The 23,188-nt window shown below is 45.4% G+C and overlaps 1 protein-coding gene across 1 annotated transcript in view; it reads left to right on the top strand.

The window, feature by feature from the left end:
• The window catches only part of Cfap54 (cilia and flagella associated protein 54), a 297,311-nt gene that overhangs the window by 11,589 nt on the left and 262,534 nt on the right, over positions 1-23,188 (top strand). Inside the window, exons 3-9 of the mRNA XM_042263184.2 lie at positions 2,129-2,272; positions 3,691-3,862; positions 8,929-8,987; positions 16,986-17,129; positions 19,658-19,771; positions 19,895-19,996; positions 22,668-22,866. Coding sequence (XP_042119118.2) covers positions 2,129-2,272; positions 3,691-3,862; positions 8,929-8,987; positions 16,986-17,129; positions 19,658-19,771; positions 19,895-19,996; positions 22,668-22,866 — 934 coding nt within the window. The remainder of the gene's footprint in view (positions 1-2,128; positions 2,273-3,690; positions 3,863-8,928; positions 8,988-16,985; positions 17,130-19,657; positions 19,772-19,894; positions 19,997-22,667; positions 22,867-23,188) is intronic.

Below are 23,188 nucleotides of genomic sequence, written 5' to 3'. Positions count from 1 at the left end.
TTTAATGACTTTTAGGTTCCTCTGAGTGTTTTGCTGTACTGTGAGTCTGGCCTATGTGCCCCATTTCCTGCTCAGTCTTCTATTAGAACCTGAGCATGTACCATAATGTTAGTTCAGTATCAGGGTCTATGATTCTGAATGTCATGGACCTGAACTTGACTTGATAAGACTGTGCCACGGCTGGGTTTTCATTTCACGACCTTGTGCGTTTAACCCCGAGCTCTGGCTTAAGTCCAAATATAGCAAGTTCTAGTCAGTGCTGGACAAGGAGTTACTTTATGCACTGGGATCTTAGCCCGGGCATAGGCAGTATTAGCGCTTTCTCCATTTTCAGTTTCTTGGCTTGATTTTCTTCGTGCATTTCTACTGCTTAGACTTTAATCTATGTTCTGGGACCAGGGCAAATTCACCAAAAGAGAGGATAGATGTAGAAACACCTATCTGAAACACCATCAACACAAAAATACAACTCTTACCTCAGAAAGGGTCAGGGATGATTTGTCCTGAAGCCAAATGTGAGTGACCGTGGCCCTGGAGCACAGGTTCAGATCGCCTCAAATTACTTGTCCATCGTGGTTAACAGTTTCATAAAGTTTTTATAATCGCTTAAGACTTGCTAGTTGTCAATCAAGACACTTTTCAAATATATTGGTAGAAACATCAGACAGACAGGTCATAGCAAAGTGGAAGAATCTCTGCTGTAAGCCTCAGATACTATCTGATGGCATATTTATTTAGACTTTTTGTTGGTGGCCATTCTAACAGTCTGCTAAATTAACATATTTCAAGAGATTTCACCTGATGGTGAAGTCATGAGGATCAAACACAGAGACAGGCAAGGAATGCTTTAAAGGGGCTAAAAGGTAGCCCAAGATAAATTGTAGTTAGACTCTGGATCTGCAACATTCCAACCTCCCCACAATCGCCCAAGTTCTAATCAGCTATCAGCTTTCCAGAAGCTTCAGTCTAAGGTGCCTTTCTTTTCATCCACAGAATTAAGTTCTGGCTTCCTCTACCTAAATTAGAGATAGCCTTAGCGCCACATGCATGCACCAAGGCTCTTACACACTTGAAAACAAGGTCTTTGGGGGAAAAATAGGTGAGTTCCAGTTCTATGAAGTGGAGTGACAGTTGACAAAATGCCCCTTTTTATGTTGATAGCTCTAGGCCTGAGAGGTCGCATCGCCTGGGATAGATGGATAGTCTTAGGTGCAGTGGGTGAGTGTGGGGGATGTTGGTGCAGGAGGAGGGAACATCTTAGACACTGAGGGAGCGAGTTGGTGATGGGCAGTAGCTAAGCTTGGCCATATCCCAATGCTTCTGATAGACAGGCCTAGGCAGGTGGGCGGGTCAGAGCCAAGCCATTGGCTTTTCCTGGAGACAGGGCTGTGGAGGAGGAAGCTGTAGAAGGGTTCCATGTTCCCTGCTGACACTTTCCAGGTCTACTGTCCCACATGGGGGATGGAAACAACCCCCCCCCCCGCACCCCCACACTCTGTAACAAGACTCCAGTCTTTACTTTTGAGTTGACAGTGTGGGCCGCCATGACCAGAGGGTGTTGGATTTGAGAACTTCGATTCCGAGTCTGTGAGGAGCTGAGGGTGTTGCCACATTTAGAACAAATGTGCATATTCTCCTCATCGTGATCACAACGGTCCCATTTCCCAGTGGGCTTGTTCTGAGGATTCAACACAGTAACATGCATCCATTGCAGAGAGACGGTCTGTCACATTAGGCATGCTTGGGAAATGGTGCTGGTCACCTGGTAGTTGTAGGGCTGGGTATATAAAGAAATGGACCCTAGGTACAAAATGGTAACATTCAGTATTCAATAAGGGTACATCGAGTCACTGGGACTCTCTGGAAGTGGTAGAAACCAACATCGATAAGATTAAGGATACTGTGACTATTGCTCAATCTTTTTTTTTTTTTGTTTGTTTTTCAAGACAGGATTTCTCTGTGCAGTTTTGGTGCCTGTCCTGGATCTCGCTCTGTAGACCAGGCTAGCCTCGGACTCACAGAGATCCGCCAGTGCTGGGATTAAAGGCGTGCTCCGCCACCACCTGGCCATATCGCTCAATCTTAAGACAACATTCTGAAACTGTAACCAAGTCCTCTTTTATTTTAGGAATACAAGCTCGCTCTTCTGCAGTGCTATGGGAGGTATCTCCAGCAGTTCACTACTGACTTCGATGAGTACAAAGAGGATGTGAATCAGTTCAAATCTGTCTTTTTCCCCAAAGGCTTTGGAGATGAAACTGCTGGGCTTACGGTAAGGTGGGAAAAGCAGCGAAGAGCCCCGCGGCTGGTGACTTGGTGATTAGTGTAGCCTTCGGTTGACAGTGTCTAGATGCCATCCTGTGCCTGGTACAGCATCTGGCTGGACGCTGTGAGCAGTCTGCTGCGTGTTTTGAGGGCTGGTCAACACAGTGAATTTATTAGGCTTTGGAGCAGAGCTTTGGAGTTTGTGTAAATGTAAGTGCCAATTCATTCTGCAGGCAGCGCTGTTGCCATAGCAACTAATACTGGCAGGTACATTCGTTTACAAAGAGTTTTGGAAAACATACTGGATCCTTACAACATGTTCAAGATAGATCTTATTATTGCCCTATCTTAAAGATGAGGAAAACAAGGCTTAGTATATAGGTATCGTAATTAAAAAAAAGTGCTCCTTTAGTGCAAACAGATTTTTTGATAAGAAATTTTAAGCTATATCTTTATTATATCAGTGTTACTATATTAATTGCTGGCATCAATTTGCTAGTGGAGTTCCCTGAAGCTTCAGAACTGTGCTTGGGAATCTGGAGATAAAGGAATCCCTGATGAGAAGATAGGGCTATGGGACCCTGTCAGCTTTACCTTCCTTGTGATTCTCAGAGTCTGGCCTTGTTGCCTCCTTCCAAATACCCCAGGTGCCTTTATGGGGACAAAAACATAAGCCAAAAGCAAATAAAAAAAAAAAAGTCACGCCAAAGTGAACTTTGTGCTAAGTAACCTCCAAATGCACTGTATAATTATCAGCTCACAGCCTCCTACGACCCTAAGAAGTGGAGTTGTTTTCCCTTTTTACTGATTAAAAAAAACAAGATTAGTAGAGGTTAAGAAACCAGCCTGGGGCTGGAGAGCCTAGTCTGCAGCTAAGAGTGCTTGCTGCTCTTGCAGAGGATCCGAGTTTGGTTCTCAGCGCCCACATTCACAACACTCCCGGTATCCGATGGCCTCTTCTGGACTCAGCGAGCATGACTGACACCCGGAGCATCCCTGATGTTGTCTGTGCCTGGAACACTTTGCCTCTGCCCAGAGCCGAGGCTGTTTCTTCCCTTGAAACAGCGGTGGTCAATCAACATTTGCTGAAAGCATTATATAAATTGAAGTAATCGCATTTGAGTTAATAAATAGGTTAAAATGCTCTTGGATGAGATTACAAATAGTGCTGAATGGTAATGAGATAATGGATAATGGGATTTTAGTACTCTTTTGTTTGGGATTTTCTTTTGCCTACGGAAAGCTAATCTAACTAAATGAATGTTCTAATGAAGCCTGTCTTATGTTTCTTTGCATACTAATGCATTAAACCAATGAATCATTTTAGGCTTTTTTTTTTTTTTTTTTTTTTTACATTGGTGAGAAATGCCTTTTCTGAATCTTATAAGCCCAGTTTATATTTGTCTGTTTCCCCATGTCTTTCAGTTTCACGCTTTGAGTGGCAAAAACATTTGCAGCTATGAGCTGGTCTGTGAAAGCGATGCCAACCTGCAGAATAAAGAGTCCGTGAGCCAGTGTCTCCACATCCTGTCGTCCCTGCGGCTCATCATGCAGGTGGCTCTCCCGCAGGAGCACCTTTGCTGGATCCTCTTCAACGGTGGGAACCAAAACGTCCCGTTTCCCGTTGCGCCTTTCAGACGCTCATTTCAAGTTTATTTATTACCAAGTCCGAGGGTAACTTGATCATGCTGTGATTTAAAACGTGCACATTTTTATAATAGGATAATCATACGATTTTTAAAAAATTGGATTACATTGTAGTTTGTCCTCACCAGTGAGACTTTGGGGTTTTCCCCCAAAGGAAGGGTCAGTGGCTGTGGGGTGGTTGGTTTCAGGGACCATCGTTGGTAAGGGGGAAGACGTGGGGGGGCGGATTAAGGGGCTGCTGTGGTAGATTGGTTCTATGAATCATTTGCTTTTTTAGTTCTCTCCTTAAAGACGCTGCCTAGTAGTTTTGGCTTTCTACATAGCAACATCCCCTGCCCAGCTTGTTTTTGAGTGAGGATCTCTCCTCTCTCTCTCTCTCTCTCTCTCTCTCTCTCTCTCTCTCTCTCTCTCTCTCTCTCAGCAACACTTGTCCATATATACACACTATTTTATATATATATTTATATATATTATATATAATGCGCATGTGTGTAAAGAAACTAATCTTAGCAATTAAAGCGTAACTTTTGTTTCATTCTAAAGTTACTCTGGGTGTTTACTATATTGGTCTCTGGATAATATGTGTTTTTTATTTTCCTGATGGTGCTAAGGATGGATAATATACTCTAAACAAAAAAATAATAGTGATAGTCTGTCTCACGTGCATAAGACTAGGAAAGAATAATTCCAATGAAAATATCCTGTGTTTCCCCCCACCTCATGGCAACTGAAAGTTTATCTCCTAGCTGCTTCCATCTTTATCCACCCCAAATCACATCCTGGCACTTTGACTGAAATGACATTGAGCATTTGCTGTTAGAAATGAGAGTGACTTTGACAAGACTTTGGGATCAGTGACCGTTAAGCATTTGTGGCTGGTCGTCAGCAGCGTCCTCGACTCCCTTAGCTGAGGCGTGCTGGCAGAGATGGACCGGGCCGTGGGAGTGCGTCTGCACCCATGAGCCCGTGAACACCATGTGCAAGGCTGGAGCTCCTTGACGGGTAGAAACGGTCTATGCCGTTTTATGGCCCTTAAGATCAGCTATGGATGTGATACAGTCACATAAACCTATAATTCTGGCATGTGGAGGATTAGGCAGGAAGAGGGAGCGTTCAAGAGCAGCCTGTGTTAATATTCGGACCCGCCCCTTGGAAACCAAGGTTAGGATTCGGACCTGCCCCTCAGCGCCTGTGTCCTGAAAAAGCCTCATTTTAAGGAAAAACCTCTCTCCTTCCTCTCTCTCTTCTGCTTTTCCTCCTACGAGGTGTGTACCCTCAACTCCTCTCTCTCCTCTCCCCCTTTCTTATCTTTTCCTTCATCTCTCTATTATAATAATATGCCATTTTCATACGGATGCAGCATCTGGGGTGTGAATGACTGGCCACCACCGCCCTCCGCCAGGCCCACAGGGCGTGGGCCACCGCATCTGCCCAGCAGGTTTCCTTGCACCTGCGGGATACCCTCGGGGTCCCCCATGCAATATATCATAACAGCCCGGCCTTTAGGACACTCTCTGTCTCAAAAACAAACAAACAATCAGATTTGCTCCTCTTCCTTTTCTCTTTGAAAAAGAGATTCGAGTTCTTGGCCCCTTTTCTGGTGTGAGCTTTATGTTTATAAATATGACTGAACTCTAGACATTCTGTTTCCTGGATTTCTCAGTCAATGCTGTGTTGTAGAATCAGTCAGGTTCCTGTACGGGACTCTAATTCCTTAACTCATTCTGCAACTGCCCATGCGTGTCCCTAGGGAGGGCACCTAGTCTGTCCCGTATTTCTATTTGCATAAACAATTCTGCAATGAATATCTTTGCGTATCTTGTTTTATAGATTGGAGGGACAGGGACAGTTCTCTGGGCTCTATGTCCAGGAGTGGAGTTGCTGGGTAGTGAGATATACATATATTATACTTGGTTTCACTAATTAGTGACTAAACCTAAGTACTAAGACTGACTGAGTAACCCCCCCCCCCCCCCCGTGAGCCCAGCATGGTTGGTCCTAGGTGCCCAAGAAGCAGGAAAAAATAGCAGATGAAAATGTACACTTGTTTCTCCCACAGGGAGGTGGTGCACGAAACCAATATGTTAGGTGCTGCCGTGGAGAAAATCCAGTGAGAAGGCAGACAAGGAAGGAAGCAGAGGCCCTGGCTAAGGGAGGGCTAGAAATGTACGTCAACTGCTTGGGGGCAGTTGGACAAGGAGCTGAAGGAGCCACCTGGACTGTTCGGGGACAAGCTGGTCCACAGGCCCCGGAGTTTTAACAGTTTGTATTTAAGCAGTCAGAAGTGTGCATTTAATAACTTGTCAAAGTGATTTGACCTTTTCATGCAGACAGCTTACCACTGGTCACTTAAGACATTAATTAGTCTTGATTCTTTCTGGAAGATGTCAAACCTTCCCAAGTAACTGAACTCAACTAATCAAGACTTTCAGAACATTTTGACAGTGGCCATCTTTGATGAAGAGGAGTCCCAGGATCAGGCTTAATAAATTCAGAGTAGGGATTTGGCTCAAAAGAAGGAGGAGAAGAAGGAGGAGGAGAGGGAGAAGAAGAAGGAGGAAGAGGAGGAGAGGGAGAAGAAGGAGGAGGAGGAGAGGGAGAAGAAGAAGAAGGAGAAGAAGAAGAAGAAGAAGAAGAAGAAGAAGAAGAAGAAGAAGAAGAAGAAGAAGAAGAAGAAGAAGAAAGAGCAGCAGCTGACTTCCATAATGTCTGAGTTCATAAAGATTCAGTCTGTGTCCCATCCTGTACCATCTATCTTGCCTGTGGCTTCTGCTTGTGGGCATTAGTGAGCCAGGCCAAAATCCAGAGCTGTCAAAGAAGAATTCCGATGTGGCCGGGATGGACCAGGGTTGTCAAGGTTACAGGCATGGTTTGAAACACAGAAGGGCCTTTGTCGTCCCCAAGGACAGCCCCCAACTGCTGACATATTTTTCCAGGCTCCTGGCTTGAACCCCGAGTCACGTGCTCTGTGGGCAGGCATGTGCTTCCTGTGCACTGCCGTACTTGGTGACTTTTTCTTTTCTACAAGGAATCAGTCATACAGCTGCATTTTGTCCTCTGTGTGTGTGTCTATATGTGTAATGTACGTGTGTAATGTACATGTATGTGCATGTGTGTGGGGTATATTTACGTGCATGTGTGTGTATGTATATATGTAGTGTGTATGTGTGTGTAGTGTATTTGTGTGTATGTGTAGTGTGTATGTGTGTATAGTACATGTATGTGTAATGTATATGTGGGTGCATGTGTGTGTAGTTGATATATGAGTGCATATGTGTATCTAGTGTAGTATATATGTGTGTCTAGTGTATATGTATGTACGCGTATGTGTGTGAATGCCAGATATTAGTGTCAGGGTGGCTTCCTCTATTGTCTTTTGAGACAGGGTTTTGTCCCTGAACCTAGAGCTCACCGATTTAGCGAGCTTGGCTGACCAGTGAGTCCCTGGACCTCGCCTTTCTCCACCCTCCCTGCACTGGGGTTACACGTGTGTGCCACCACACCCAGCTGACTCAGGTCTTCATGCTCACAAAGCCGGCACTGAGCCGTCTCCCTGGCCCCAAGGGTCATACTCTCAACACAGCCAAGCCGAGGTGCTTAGGACGGCTTTGGGTGGGTTCCTGAAGGCAGTAAGTACATGTCTGTTGTCTGAATCTTAAATGGTGTTATAACGAAAAACCCAGAGCCAGATATCAGGGTGAAAGCTGAAATATCAGAGAAGCAGAACAGGCAGCCACCACCTATTACCTCACCAACTCCACGAATCTTCTGACTGAATCCTCAGTCTTCACCCGAAAGGGTCTCAGCTGAACTGCTTTAGTTCCTGTTTCCTCATGCCTTATATACCTTTCTCTGCCCTGCCGTTACTTCCTGGGATTAAAGGCACATGTGCTTCCTAGTACTGGGATTAAAGGCGTGTGCCACCACTGCCTGGCTCTGTTTCCAGTGTGGCCTTGAACTCACAGAGATCCAGAAGGATCTCTGCCTCTCCAGTGATAGGGTTAAAGGTGTGTGCCACCACTGTCTGGCCTCTATGTCTAATCTAAGTGGCTGGCTTGCCTGATCCCCGGGCAAATTTATTAGGGTAACCAATATATCACCACACATGTCACGGGCACTCAGTCCGCCAAGCCCTTGACTGCTAAGATCCAATTAATTGTGTTCTTGGAAGCGTTCGGCGCTGTGAGGATTTCAGATGGCGCTCGGTGTTTCTGTTGTAGACTTGTGTAATGATGTTTGCTGTGCTCACAGGTGTTTTAAAAATCAAGGAATGTTTTTGGGAGCGGATGCTTTTAGAGTTGAGTCTTGCTGGCCGTGAATTTTAGATCAGCTACTCTGTAGAAAACGGCTGGACTGCTTGTCATTGCGAGGCGAACCTTCCAAAAGCACGTGGGCTTTTGAGCATGCTTATAGCAGGACGGTGCCCTTTGCCGACAGAGGTCTAGTGATGCACTCCGCCTCTCTCACCCCGCCACCAGCTTTCTCTTCTCGTGTAATGAATCGTCTGGCACACGAATCCTCCTGAGATGGTAGTTTTCGTTAGACTGAATGCCGCTCCTCACCTGTTTCAAGTTTTCAGTTTACCCCGAGCTTCCTCGTTGAATGGTGTCCCACACTGATTAAATATGTATCCTAATAAGTCAGAGAGAAATCTTTCATTTTTCAGCCATAAGAAAGGCACAGGAAAAAAGAACATTTTAGAGTTAATAAAACCACAAGTTATATAAATTTTCTGCTAAAATATTGTTCTCCCCAGTATATTTTAAAACTCAAATTGCCATAAAAGGAGGCTGAATGATTGTGGTGTTAACATATTTAAAATATGTTCATATTAGTTAACTCAATAATTTTGTGCTTAAGTGACGAGAAAAATTACAACAATTATCACTTTCTACCATTACCAAACCTCATGAGAGTGCTTGTTTTGGGAATGACAGACCTAAGCTATAGAAATTGCAATATGCAACCTCCATCTTCTGACTGAAAAAGATGCTAACAATCTTTCTCCCCACTTAGGTACCATTTACATTTACACCATTTGCCGAAAACTGATGATCATAGGGCAAGCTTCCAAGGTATGAAATACAATGTAAGACTTCTCTCCTAAGGCTTTCTATACCATACATTGAATGCCGAGTTGAGCAAAGAGTATTTAGGGAATCATTTAACATTCAGTGAATATATGTGATAGAATGGATTGGTCTTGATTTTAATGGTAATCATATACAGCGAGGGCCATGAAGAGTCAGTGTAAAGAATGGGAATTATTAGCACAGACAGGCACATTCTAGCGTCTCCATGTGCCAGAAGCCACATTTGTCACTCTTGATACCCGATCCCTCTGGTTACTAGGAAAGGGGACTGTCCTTCCTGGCTGGCCCAGGACATCCCTGTTTATGCTCTTTGTCCCACAGTAATCATGAAGAGTGCCCTCCGTCACTCTGGAAAGTGTCTTGGTTTGCAGGATAAACTGTTTATATTGTGGCGTTCTGGGACTTTTTACTTATGACTCACTTGCTGTTTGATTAAAAAATCACCTAAACTCTCTGACTCCTTCAGCTGATTTATTGTTATTATTGTATGCATATACTATGTGTGTCTATATGTGTGTGTTCACAAGTGTGCAAATACATGTGTATATGCAGGCCATTGGATTATTTGGTATCACTCTTAGTAATGCTCTCTGCCTCCTTGGAGACATTGGTCTAAAGTCCACCATTAGAACAGACTAGCTGGCCAGCCTGCCGTGGCGATCCCCCTGTCTCCATCTCTCCGGTCTTAAGATAACAAGCATACACTGTCATATCTGACATTCTCCCACGGGTTCTAGGGAATCAAACCCAGATACTCATGCTCATGAGGCAAGCGCTTCGCTGACTGAGCCATCTGCTAGGCCAGGAGACGTTGTCTTATACAATTCGCACTTACTAGGACCCACTCTGATCGGTCTTAGCATGAGGAAGTTGACGACATGTCTATTGATTTCCCCACAATGTTGGTAGCACTTTTGTTGGCAGAAAGCACATTTATTTTCTGTATTCATTTTCCAAGCATTGGAACGTAGGCTAGGAAGGCAACTATACTCCCATTGAGACCCCACTGGAGTTACTGTTGGCACGTGAAACATTGCTTCCTTATGAAAGCTTCAAGCCTCAGTGTTCAAATGCTCTGGAAAGGCTTTTTTTTTTTTTTACATCTCTCATCAAAACTAGACATATATCTTAGAGCTAACAACACTTAAAAAATAAAAATGGAGCTGGTGGTGCACACCTTTAATCCCATCACTCAGGAGGCAGAGCCAGGTGGATCTCTGTGAGTTGGAGGCCAGCCTGGGCTACAGAGTGAGTTCCAAGAAAGGTGCAAAGCTACACAGAGAAAACCTGTCTTGAAAAACAAAAAAACAAACAAACAAAAAAACCAAAACCCAAAACCAAAAACCAACCCCCCCCCCAAATCCCTATCTTACAAAAAAAGAAAAAATACAAAAAAAGGGAAGGCGTGATATTTGCATGCTCAATGGGTAACATTAATTGTATGTTCATTTTCTGGTTTGTTCCTCAAATGACAAAAGAGACTGTTACTAATAATAGCTTGAACGAAGTCTCGGCCAGCAATTTGAGTACGAATTAAATGGAAGCAAGGCTATCCTACATTTAATAATAACTTGCTCTGCAGACTCTACCATTGATGCTACTTTTAGTTCCAGTTGAGATCCTAAAAAAGAACTTGCATGTTTGTGTTGTTCTTGCTGTGTTAACAAACACTGTTTCACAGAGCCATCCTAGCTTGGTCTGCTAGCCAGAGCTATGAAGGACACAGCTTGTCTGTGTCAACATTTGGTTGTTAGTGCTTGTACTTGTTAGCATTAAGAGAATTTTAAATTAATGTGATAGTTATCTTAAAATAATTTATTTATAATCTATGCCAAACATCTCTTCTCCTCACTCAGTCACTTGAGTTTGTCTCTAGAACGGAAGTGGTGAAGGAGAACAGTTGAATGGTCCCAGACCTGTGGGAAGCATGTGAGAATGTGGGGTTATTCAGCTGGCTCTTGAAGATCACATTAATTCTTCCGGTTTGTGTAGTGTGAATCTAATTGGTCTTAATAATAAAAACCCAGAGTCAGATATCAGGGTGAAAGCTGAAAGATCAGAGAAGCAGAGTAGCCAGCCACCAGAGAGACTTCTTACCTCTAGGAATCCTCAGATTGAAAGGGCTGAGTTCCTGTCTCCTCCCACCTTATATTCCTCTCTCTGCCCAGCCATATCACTTCCTGTCTCCACCTCCCTACTGCTGGGATCAAAGGTATGAGATCCCAAGTGCTGGGATTAAAGACCCACCACCACCTGGCTCTGTTGCTCTTTTAGACTGGATTAATCTCGTGTAGCCCAGGGTAGCCTTGAACTTCTGATCTTCCTACTTCCTCCAAGTGCTGGTACTAAAGGTGTGTGCCACCCCTGCCTGGTTTCTATGGTTAACTAGTGACTAGCTCCGCCCTCTGATCTCCGGGCAAGCTTTATTTGTTAGAGCATAAACAAAATCTCACCACAAGTTTGTTCAGTATGGCAAGCTTCAAGGGAATTAATGATTTTTTTTATCCAGAAATCCCCAAACGCCCACATGGTAAATTGATTGCTCATCTGAGGCTACACATGGGTAGCTCCATTAAATGGAGATAAGCCCTGGAGATCCCACCACATATGAAACCTACAGGCTCCAGGGACTTTTGATTCGATAGAACTTGTCTGTTTTGTTTTTTTTTAAATTATTATTATTTGGTGTGTGTGTGTGTGTGTGTGTGTGTGTGTGTGTGTGTGTGTGTGTGAATGTGCGTGGGGGTCAGAAGTTGACGTCAGATGCCCTTCAGTTGTTCTTCCCCTTGGTTTTGGAGACAGGCACTCTCCCAGAGCCTGCACAGTTGGCCAGCCTGCCTGGCCAGTGAACTCCAGTGAGCCACCTGTCTGTCCCTGACTTCCTCCAGTGCTGGACTTAAAGACACATGCCACTGTGCCTGGCTTTTTCATGGCTGCTGGGGATCAAACTCAGGTCACTGTGCTTGCATGGCATTTTCTCAGAGGAACCGTTCTCCCAGTCCCTGAGTTCAAGTCTGTAATTGCATGAGACAGAAGTTGACCTGGGCTTCTCCAGCTGTTCTTGGTTGACGCAAGCTCCCAGTTCTGTGGAGCCCCAGGCATTATGGCTACCCTTCACTGTGGCTGCATCCCCCGCTGCATTTTGGGTGCTGTAGAAGGGCGTCCCTCACATAGCAACACTCACCTCAGTCTTTTGAGGTAGAATCATCAGTACCACCACCACTAGATGGTGGCGTCATCATCATCACCACCACCACCATCATTATCATCATCATCACCACTGTCACCATCTGGACAAGAGCTCACCACGTACCACGTATGAATCTTCTCACTTAATCCTCACACCAACACTTTGGGAGGACACTGTTTTCACCAACTTACAGGTGGGGATGCAGAAGCTGAGAAAACTGAGCTTGCTCACGATTACGGCTGTAGTTTGAGGTGTTCTGAGACCATTGTCACGCAGTACCACCGTACAACACCCTAAGAGCAATGCCTACCCATTCACTAAATGGGCTCCTGCCCTGCCTGTCTTATTCTGGTTTACCTACTCCATGGGAGGAGCTGTGTGAGCGAGGCAGATCTTTCTTTCCTAAAGAAATCCTAAAGACCGAGACTGATGAGGGCCTTTTCCTCAGATGGAAGCCACATAATGTACTCACCAGTCTATCTTAAGTAGTGCAGGGAGTCATCTACCTGAAGCTGCTATTCCTAACAACCAAGTGACATGTGTGCTTTGGGTCACAGAATAAATCTAGCATCTTCTGAGGCATTTAAAGCTGCAGCCTGGAACTCAACAAACATTAAAAGAATACGCTACCCAAAGTATGGACTTGCGTTTCACTTTTATAGGTATTTCAGTTAAGTATTTGGCGTGCACAGTTATTAAGTTGCTCACGCATTATTAAATAAACTTGAAGTCAACCTTGAGAAGACTACTGACACAAACTGATGATACATAACTCTGCAGTGCCATCCTGTGGCTGAGCTAATTTATTGTGTGTATTTTTCCTGCTTTTGTTGGAAAAAAGCCATCTATATTTTGGCTTTTTGAAGCTGTTTTTCTGGGAAGAAAATCATCCTGCTTTAGCCCATCCATTTTATTAAGAGAAATAATAATTTCTAGCCTTTAGGGCTAGAGAAAAAAATGCTACAAACCGACTCTTTCTTTTTCTTTTTTAAGTGGCTTTTCATCTCCAAACTTGAAAGCAGGTTTTCCAGTGGGTCTTGGCGTTCTTTTCTCCTTTGTCAAGGCTTTGCTGTGTGGCAGAAAGAATGCTGCCCTTAGCAGTTCAAAGACTTGAATTCCAGCCCCAGTTCACCTCTCTTAGAAGCAGTTTATACTCTCTGAGTCAGATTAGGTTAGATTTAACTTAGGGCCCCTTCTGGCAATATACTCTTTGATTTTTTTCCCCTTTAATTCCAACTCTTAAAGCCAAACCCAAGTACAATGTGGATAACTGTGAGTAGGAGCTATTTTTATTTTGAAATGTGAAATTTCTCATTGCAGAAGTCCTGAGGGATTTTGCAAAGGCATGCTGATTTGAAGAGGGTATTTACACATGGTTTCACTCTATGTTCTCTGAACGACAACGATGCAAAAATAGGGTTGTTGTGGAGTGAGCAGTGGGGTGTGAAAACAGCCAGGAGGTTCCGATGATGCTTGCAAAGTCAATAAACAACCACGGTAGAAGTAACAAAAAGCATTACCAAGGCAACATGGGGCTGACTTGGCAATGGGTGTCTTTAGAACTGAACCTGGATCTTCTCACTGTGATCCACACACACCCTAGAGCAAAGCCACTGAACACCAGCCATGCAGGATGAGGGAGATGGAGTTTAATGAGTTCTACAGAGACCTGAGATAGTGGAGCGCATAGACTACTTGGGTATTCTCAGGTCCAGGGAAGGCTGTGTTTGGAAGTGAGTTTTGAATTGTTTGGTACTTTTACAGAAGATCTTGTAGGTGGCAGTTTCCTGTCCTGATTGCCCAGTCCAAAATAACCACCCTGAGGCTAAATATTAATTGTAAATGCTTGGCCCATAGCTCAGGCTTGTTACTAGCAAACTCTTACATTTAAATTACCCCATATTTCCTATCTGTGCTTTGCCACATGACTCATGCCTTATTACCTCATTTTCTTGGTGGCTAGCTGGCATCTCCTCTGACTTTGTCTTTCTTCATTCTAGCATTCTTTCTGTGTTAGGCTGTCTCACCCAATCTCTTCCTGCCTAGCTATCTGATAGTCAGCTTTTTATTAGCAATGAGAACAATATATATTTTCAGTGTACAGAAGGATTATTCCACAGCAAGATCTAATCAGGACCAAGTGCTGGGAGCATATCAAGGTGGATTTTAGTTTAGATTATGAAATCATTGTTGTAATTTTTTTATGTTGAAAATTGTCCTATGCTGTCCTATGTTCCTTGTTACTGGGGTAGGAACTCTTGGTAGGCAGAGTGATAGGGATTCACAATATGCCCCCATGGTTGCGCATGCCTAGCAGACCTAGACACTTCCGCCTAGCCATTTCCGGGTCAAAATAGCCATTTCCGGGCCAAAACGTCTCACGTGACCAGGACCCCGTGGCTTTACGTGGTTGCGTAAAGCACTCAGTGCAACCATGTGATCTATGCGCATGTGTGGAAAAGCCACATGGACCTGTGTGCAGGCGTGGCCCAGCCTTTATAAGCTGGTGCCGTGTTCCCAACTCCATCTTTATTCATGTGTGTTTTCGCAGGCCTGTCACGTCTGCCTCTCTTTCCTATTTTTTTTTTTTTCCTTTTTTTTTTTTTGGTTTTTCGAGACAGGGTTTCTCTGTGTAGCTTTGCGCCTTTCCTGGAACTCACTTGGTAGTCCAGGCTGGCCTCGAACTCACAGAGATCCGCCTGGCTCTGCCTCCCGAGTGCTGGGATTAAAGGCGTGCGCCACCACCGCCCGGCTTCTCTTTCCTATTTTAATAAAACTCTTGTTAGTGGATTCTGTCGTGTTTCGTGACATTTCCTCACAGGGTCAGACCGTTGTAAATAACTAATAGGGAGGATGTGGAATGTCCAGTGTTGGTGCTGGTGATGATGAAAGTTAGAGAGGCTTTCAGCCCTTCGGTTTCCGTGGTGGCTTGAAGTATTTCCATAGCCAGCTGGTGAAGATCAGTTTGCTAGTCAGCAAGTATGTACTGTGTGCCTACTACTCGCCAGGTCAAGTGGGGTTACAATGACGGGTAAGACACAGGAGCTCCCTAATCTGATAGGAAGAGGAGGGTTAGCAAAGCCTTACACATCACTGTTAAATCCTCATCTGCATCCATTAGTTCCTTCTCCTTTGGAATTGAAACTAACTAGACACGGAAAATGGCGTTCTTTCCTCTTCTGAAGCGTTAAAGATGGCAGCGGCGGCGGTGTCTGGCGACTACCACTGTGGCTCTCCTTTTTACTATTAAGCACCACATGGATCTGGGGGGGTTAACGCCACGTCCACAAAGGCACACGGCCTTTGGGCTACTCTTCCCTTTCAAGGCGGGTCATTGATCCACTGAAGAAATTATTCTTTAGCTATTGAAGGTGTAATTTCATACTGGGTGAGAGGTTTCTGCTGTCCAAAGTTGTCATTGTTTGAGAATCCAAGATGCTTGTCAGTTTTCCTGGGTTCGGTTCTGTGGGCACCAAGTCTAGAGTAGGTGCTGGATAGTTTCATGTCAGCCAGACCCAGGATGGAGTCATCTGAGAGGAGGGGACTTCAGTTGAGGAAATGCTTCCATAAGCTTGGGCCATAGGCAAGCCTCTAGGGCATTTTCTTAATTAGTGATTGATATGGGAGGGCTCAGGCCATTGTGGGTGGGGCCAATCCTGGGCTGGTGGTTCTGTTCTGGGTTCTACAAGAGAGCAGGCTGAGCAAGCCACGGAGAGCAAGCCAGAAAGCAGCACTCCTCCATGGCCTCTTCTTCAGCTCCTGCCTTCCGTTTTCTGCCCTACTTGAGTTCTGTCCTGACTTCCTTTAGTGATGAACTACAGTGTGGAAGTGTAAGCCACATAAACCCTTCCCTCCCCAGCTTGCTTTCGGTCATGGTGTTCCATCACAGCAATAGAAACCCTAGGACACGCACTGACAGAGTACTGATCACTATGCCTAGAGCATCATGTGCGTTGACTCTTTCTCCAGAGCCGCCTGGCTGGGTTGTGTTAAAGTTCCCATGGTGCAGATGGGATGATTGAGACCTAGAGAGAGACTGAACTGGGAGTGCAGCCTAAGTGTCTCTGATTTCAGTCTGACTGTCTCTGGTGAGCACTGGAAGTCTGCAGTGGTAAGCCCTTCTCATTTTCCCCATCCCCCTGAACCAAGGTAACACCCCGATTCCACAGACGAGCTAGCAGCTTTGAACAGCTCCCAGACTACAGTTCACACCCGAAGAATGTTCTCAAAATGAGCTCAGCTCCCAGGCCATGTCAGGAGCTGTTCTAGAACAATAAAGACACTCTAAAACGGCTACTTTGAGATTTGGGTCTTTCTCAACTCAGGGGATGGGGAGACGGGCCCTTGGTAAAGTACTGGCTTTACAAACACGAAGACCTGAATTTGATTTCCAGAACCCATGTTTAAAAAGAAGCCAAGCACAGCTGCATGCCTGCAGTCCAGCATCGGGGAGGTGGAGACAGGCAGATCTTAGGTGCTAGCTGGCCAGCCAGTCCGGCTGAGTCAGTGAGAGAGTGGGTCTCGAAGAAGAGGGAGAACAATTGAGGAAGACACTGATGTTGACTTTGGCCTCTACATGCAAATGCATACATGTGCACACACACCATCATAATATGAACATGTAGGCACACACAGAATGTTTGTTTTCTCTGACTCGTTGTTTATAATGACTCTGATTGGAGCAGCCAGCACCAGCACTCATGGCTCAGACCTCGGTGATTCTAACTAATATCACGGTCAGTGTAAGAGGTGAGAACCAGCCCCGCGGTGTGCTCTGCTTCCCTCCCCAGGCCTTAGAGTACCTGCTGTGGGCCAGCGTGTGCATGGAGTCCTCTGTCCCGCTCCTGTCCGTCAGGTACCTGACCTGGAGAGCCACTCTCTACACGGCCGTCTGCCAGTGCCACTACGACTGCCAGACTGGCATCCACGGCGAGGTACGTGCCCTTCAGATGGCGGCGGCGTCGGTGTTCGCTGGAAACACAGCGTATCAGACACTCTCTCCTTCCTGTGTCTCAGGAGACCAGCCAGAGGCCTGGAAAGAGGCAGAGCCAGGGGACGCCTGTCTTGTCTGAAGACGTTTTCTCGGCTGTTCTGTTTTGTGGCTTTCTCACTGCTTTGTGTTCTCTCGGTGTGTGTGTGTGTGTGTGTGTGTGTGTGTGTGTGTGTGTGTGTGTATGTGTGTGTATGTGTGTGTGTGTGTGTATGTGTGTGTACGTGTGTGTATATATATGTGTGTATGTGTATGTGTATATGTGTGTGTATGTACGTATATATGTGTGTGTATGTATGTATGTATGTGTGTGTGTATATGTGTATATATATGTGTGTAAGTGTATGTGTGTGTATATGTGTGTGTGTATGTGTGTGTGTGTATGTGTGTGTGTATGTGTGTGTATGTATGTATGTGTGTGTGTGTATGTGTGTATATGTATGTGTATATGTGTTTGTGTGTGTGTATGTGTATGTATGTATGTATGTGTGTGTATGTGTGTATGTATGTATGTATGTATGTATGTGTGTATGTATGTATGTATGTATGTGTGTGTGTGTGTATGTGTGTGTGTGTGTGTGTGTGTGTGTGTGCGCGGGCACCACAGTGCACATGTGGAGGTCAGAGGACATCCTTGGGTGTTGGGCCTTGCTTTTCGCTTTGTCTCTGGCAGGGTCTCTTGCCTGCTGTTGCTTCTTCCAGGCTGGCTGGCCCATGAGCCTCCAGGGCTTTGCCCATCTCTGTTTCCCGTATTGTCATAGCGACGCTGAGATTACAGATGTGAGCTCCTGCGTCTGGCTTTCCTTGGGTTGTGGGGACCCGAACTCAGGTCCTCGCGCTTGTGCAGTGAGCGCTGTACCCATGGAACCGTCTCCCCATCTCCCTCCCCTCTGCTGTTCTCACACGGGGGGGGGGGGGGGGGAGGGGGGCTCCTCCTTCCCTGCTCCGTTTGAGGCTCCGTATTACACTCCCTGACTTTCCGCTGCCTCCAGGCTTATTAGCTGTATCTGGTCCCCTCTTTTTTGGCACGTCTCTTAGACTGAACGTTTGACATCTAACAAGCTGGCAGGGGCTCCCATTGGTTGGCACGGGCTCTCAGTATAAATTTAAAAGCCTATCTTCCATTCTGTACACAGCACTCACTTGTCAGTGAATGTGTTTGTGTGTGTATGTGTATATGTGGGTGTGTTTCACTCTCCTGTGAAAATCAGAGAACCACACCTCTTTCTTCCGGCCAGTGCATCCTTGCCCCAGGATGCTCACACAGCCTGGTGAGAGGCCTGTTGCTCGGAGCTCAGTCCTCCCTTAGCCCCTTGGCTTGGAGCCTAGTGCAAGACACAGCTTTCACAGCTGTGCTCACACCTGCTCCTGATCTGTTCACAACCCCATAGACATAATTTAGCCACCAATCGTTTCTTACATTTGTTTTTTCCTCCCTGGATTAATTCTGAACAGTTAGGTGGTAGCAGTCCCTAGCTAGAGGAGCATCCGAACTCAAACCCTGCTAGAATATCTTCACAGCTCAGGATAATTCTAAAAGCTGCTCAGCACATACGCATGATGACCTTGAGTACTCTAGGGGAGGCAGAGTCTGCAATCGCTACTGCCGTGGTGGGGGAGGAACACTGGTCGTTCCGACGTTTTGATCCTTATTGGGATTGCCGCTTACTGGAAAATCTATACATCCCTTAATTCTAATGTTGCAACTGGCCTGGGACTTTTCGCTTTTAAAAGCTATGAGTAAAGTATTTTAAAAAAAAAGGCAAAAGCAATGACATGAAATTTTGGAAGTCCGATGTGCTGTCTGTTGTACTCTGGAGCGGCCTGTGATGCAACCTTTTGCTACTTAACTCTTCTCAAGGGCTCTTCTGAACCCTTGTTATTGTCTCTAGAGAATCATCACGTGATGAAACGGTTCCACGAGCTAGCCCGCCTTCTTCCTGCCTTTCCTTCAGGTTCTTCAGGATTTCCTCTACAGTGGCTATTGGAGATCTGAATAAGGCCCTTTAGAGACGCCACACTGTAGTGGTCAGCATGTGAGCAGTTGAAGAGATTACATCTTACGTTATGCTAAGAAGGTTGAAATTCGATAAGACCGTCTCAGGGTGGTGTATGTGTGTGCATGTGCGTGTGTGTGCTTTCCAGTGTGAGCATGCTTGTAGGCATTGTTAGCGGAGCAGTACTCTGTACAAAGGTTCTGTTTAATCCACATTTTGGCTTTCTTCTAAAAATCCTATAATTCATAAAGTTAATGTGTCAGGATGTTTATTAACTTTAGATTTATAGAGCTTAATGGTGCTCATAGGAAATGATTGATTGGAGAGCTACTGTGTTATACGGAATCAACAGCAGCCCGCAGTTTAATTCAGATTAAGTCAAATGCCTCAGACATCAAAACATACCATTTTTATACATTTTTAATCACTGTTCTCCAACTTATTGTGGATTAAATTTGTTTTAATTGCAACACAGGCATTTGCTCGACGTGCATTAGCTAAAATTGATGAGTTAAGGCAACTGGAATTAATGAGTTCCTCCCAGTGTCAGGAAGAGTCCCGAAAATATTACAGAGAGGCCACGATAAAGGTATGAAAATTTCATGACATGGAAGAAATGTACTGCACAGCGCTGTTGATGAAGCGCTCAATCTTCGTGGCTGAGGCGTGCATCCTGTGGTGATTTCATATGTGATTCTTCTCTTGGAGACAGATGGCTGTGATGATCTTCAAAAGGGGAGTGTATGAGTCTAGAAGAAAAAGCAAAGCTGTGTTTAGACCGAAGATCAGAATTAACCTAAAGGAAGCCCAGAGTGTAAGTCCCCAGGGTCTTTCTCTAGAAGTCCACTTTGCAATCTGCCTGTATGTTTTAAGCCTAGTTGCTAATGATTAAATCCTGCCCCAGATTTTAGAGCAATGGAATGTCTTTCCACCTGAGATACGGTCTCACAGCATCCATTTCTCTTTTCTGTGCCTTACATTATCCTAGTTTTGCAGCCATGATGGCTGAGAGGCGGAAGATGAGCTTGGGAAAGGTTTTCAGGCAAGCCCCTTGCAAATGGACAGTCTTGAGTGGGTCTGCACAGGCCCTTGCCTTGGGCCACTTGGCATTAGCTTTGAGGGTCTCTCATTAGGAGTGTCGTGAGCTGGGCTATACGAGAGAGCACCGAACAGCCCCCGCATCTCAGAGGATTCCAAAGTAATTTCCCGTTGGAGTTAGGAGCCAGCAGAGGGTCACCAGGGGTCCCTGCTGAGTGGCTATCCAGGAGGAGGCCTGGGAGCAGTTCTGGAGGGAAGGACAGAGAACTTAGGGGAGCCATGATGCCCAGCATGGAAGTGGTATACTTCTCCGGTATTGTAACTAGTCAGATGTCCCCTCTAACCTCAGCATTAAATACTGCCTTGGGGGAGGGAAACAGGTACTCTTTGTGGGGTTCAGCCCTTCCCTCCCACCCTGCTGTCCTCCCTCCATCCCTTCTTTCTTTTCTCTTCCCTGTCACCTTTCTGAGCTCAGGGTCCCCCGGGCTCCATTCTCCTTCCCCGAAGCTATTTCTGATCATTGTAGACGGGCACCAGCGAGCTCTCCTCTGTGAGCGCCTGTGCGGGGACTGGAAATGTAGGCAAGCGGGGGAAAGAGGATGAGCAGGCTCTGACAGAAGAGCCACAGAATCTCCGATCCTGGGAGGGAGCTTGGATGCTGCCACCTGCTGTGGTGCGTTCCAACTACACGTGGAGAAATCAGGGCTCAAGAGTGTTTCTGTCACCGGCTCGGGGTCACACGCCCCAGCAGCACGGGAAGGTGAACCCGAGTCCAGTGCCTTCTCATAGTGCCAACCCCGACTGCTCTCTCCTTAGAGCTCACGCTATTCAGGGACGACCCCCTTTCCCTTTTAAATTAATGCTATTTACAAATATTATCTTGGGCACAGGGCCAGTCCACTGTTATGGAGCATGACTATTTTGAGTATTGATCCCTGAAGAGTATCTACTCCATACCTTTAAAATCGTATCCCACACTGCTCAATGCTCTCCAGTTGCTGGGGCTGGTAGCTTGTCATACCTCAGGCAGTTTCTTGTTGAGCTGTTGGAGGTCCAACATCTGGTATCCTTAAGTTGTACCGCTGCCCCCTGTGGAGAGGGCAGGGGTGATTTGTTTTCCTCTGTGATTTCTTTTCCCTTGTGGAAACCAAATTTAGATATCTGAATCTGCAGGGCTGCCACTGAGCACCCAGTTAGGAGGTGTGGTTATTCTTTTAGCAAAATTAAAAATATCTTTAGAAAATATTTACATTTCTAGATAAAATCATATTAAAATTCAGTTATTTGGGGCTCCTTAAAAAAAATCCTGTTGCTTTTTTTAAGACAGGGTCTCACTTTGTAGCCTAGGGTGGTCTAGAATTCACTGTGTATCCCAGGCTGGCTGTTCTTTTCACCAATTAGCAGAAAACATCATTTTATTGATGATACTTCTAATTATTAAAAAGCTTATTATAGTATTTAAATATATTTTTATTTTTTTAAAATATATTTTTAAAGCACTGTTTTAACCTCTAGTACAAATCTTCAGAGGAGGCCTCACCTCTGTTGAGAGAGAGAGAGAGAGAGAGAGAGAGAGAGAGAGAGAGAGAGACATAGACTTCAACTTTTCTTGAGTTTTATGATGTACGATTGGCCTGTGGAATCAAAGACAAAGACTAATGGGTCAGGAGGCTAGTACTAGGAAAACATGGCTCAGGGCAGCTTTGTCCATTTCTGTCTCTCTTTCCAGCTTTGCCCTTAGAAGAAGAAATAAACAAGGGGATCATGGGAATGTGGCTGGCATTTTCCAGCTGGATATTAGTTCTGGAAATGCCAACTTACAGGCACCAGCCTCCCTACAGGCAGCCTACAGGCAGAGACCTGGCCGTTTGTGACAGGCAATAATTCTAAAGCAAACTCCTGCAGGTGAAGTCACTCAGTACGAAGGAGGGTGGCTGGATGTCTCAGAGGCCTACACAGCCGCTTGCTTTTGGTATATAGCCGATCAAACCTTCCATAGCAGTAACCACTAAATCCCAAGTTATTTACACCATAAAACAGTGTTTCAGATTTCAGTTTGAGGACATTCTGCATAAGAATTTCCTGCAGTATTTATCAACACGGCCTGACCTAAACCCACAGATTTTTCTGGACATTTGGCCTTGAATCTAAAAGGCATCCCCAAGGGATTTCAGGCCAACAAAGTTTGAGTCTCACCTGCCTGTGGCTGTCACCGGGGTGCCACAAGGCACGTGGAGACAATACGACCTTGATAAATGGCCACACTAAGTAGTTTTTCTATACTGCCTTGGACACACCGGCACACAAGAAACAGCGGCGTCCTTGGTGTCGTGACTTACTCAAACGGAGTCTGTAGTGGTGTAAAGGGTCCCAAAGCGACTGTCCCGCTGTCGGACTGACTGCTCCCTCCGCATCACCTGGTACCTTTGGCTTTCTTTCACGTCTAGATGGTGTGGCCACGGACGGTCACGGAACGGCTGCTGGATGAGCTGTTTGATAGCACCTCGTCCCGCTTTCTGGCTGTCCTGGAAGCTCTTTCTGACTCAAGCAGGCGGATCCTGCAGACCGGACCTCTGGTCACGGATGAAGTGGAGCTCCGCGATGTTGTCTTAGAACTCTTCATGGCTGGGAAAGAGCTCTTGATTCGTAAGTACATGTTAATATTTTGTGGTAGACACTGATAACAAACACCTTCAGCATGATGGCTCATATGTGAGAAATGAGTATCAAATGTACATATTGACCTTGAATCCAGTGACCAGTAATTCATTTGCAGGACTTTCCTTTCCCCTAAATTACTCATCATCTTTGAGTAATGAGAATTACATTTCTTTCTTTTCAGGCTTTAATCTCTTAATGTTTCCCCTTCGTTTCCTGATTTATTGCACTGACTGGAATCACCAGACACGGGCTGATGGCCGCGCTGTCCCAATCTGACCATAGATGAAAAACCTTCAACACTGTACCA

The sequence above is a fragment of the Peromyscus maniculatus genome, chromosome 18 (assembly GCF_049852395.1).
Source record: "Peromyscus maniculatus bairdii isolate BWxNUB_F1_BW_parent chromosome 18, HU_Pman_BW_mat_3.1, whole genome shotgun sequence".
Classification (NCBI taxonomy): Eukaryota; Metazoa; Chordata; class Mammalia; order Rodentia; family Cricetidae; genus Peromyscus; species Peromyscus maniculatus.
The sequence above is the reverse complement of the archived record's forward strand: the minus strand, read 5'-3'. Positions and strand labels throughout refer to the sequence as shown.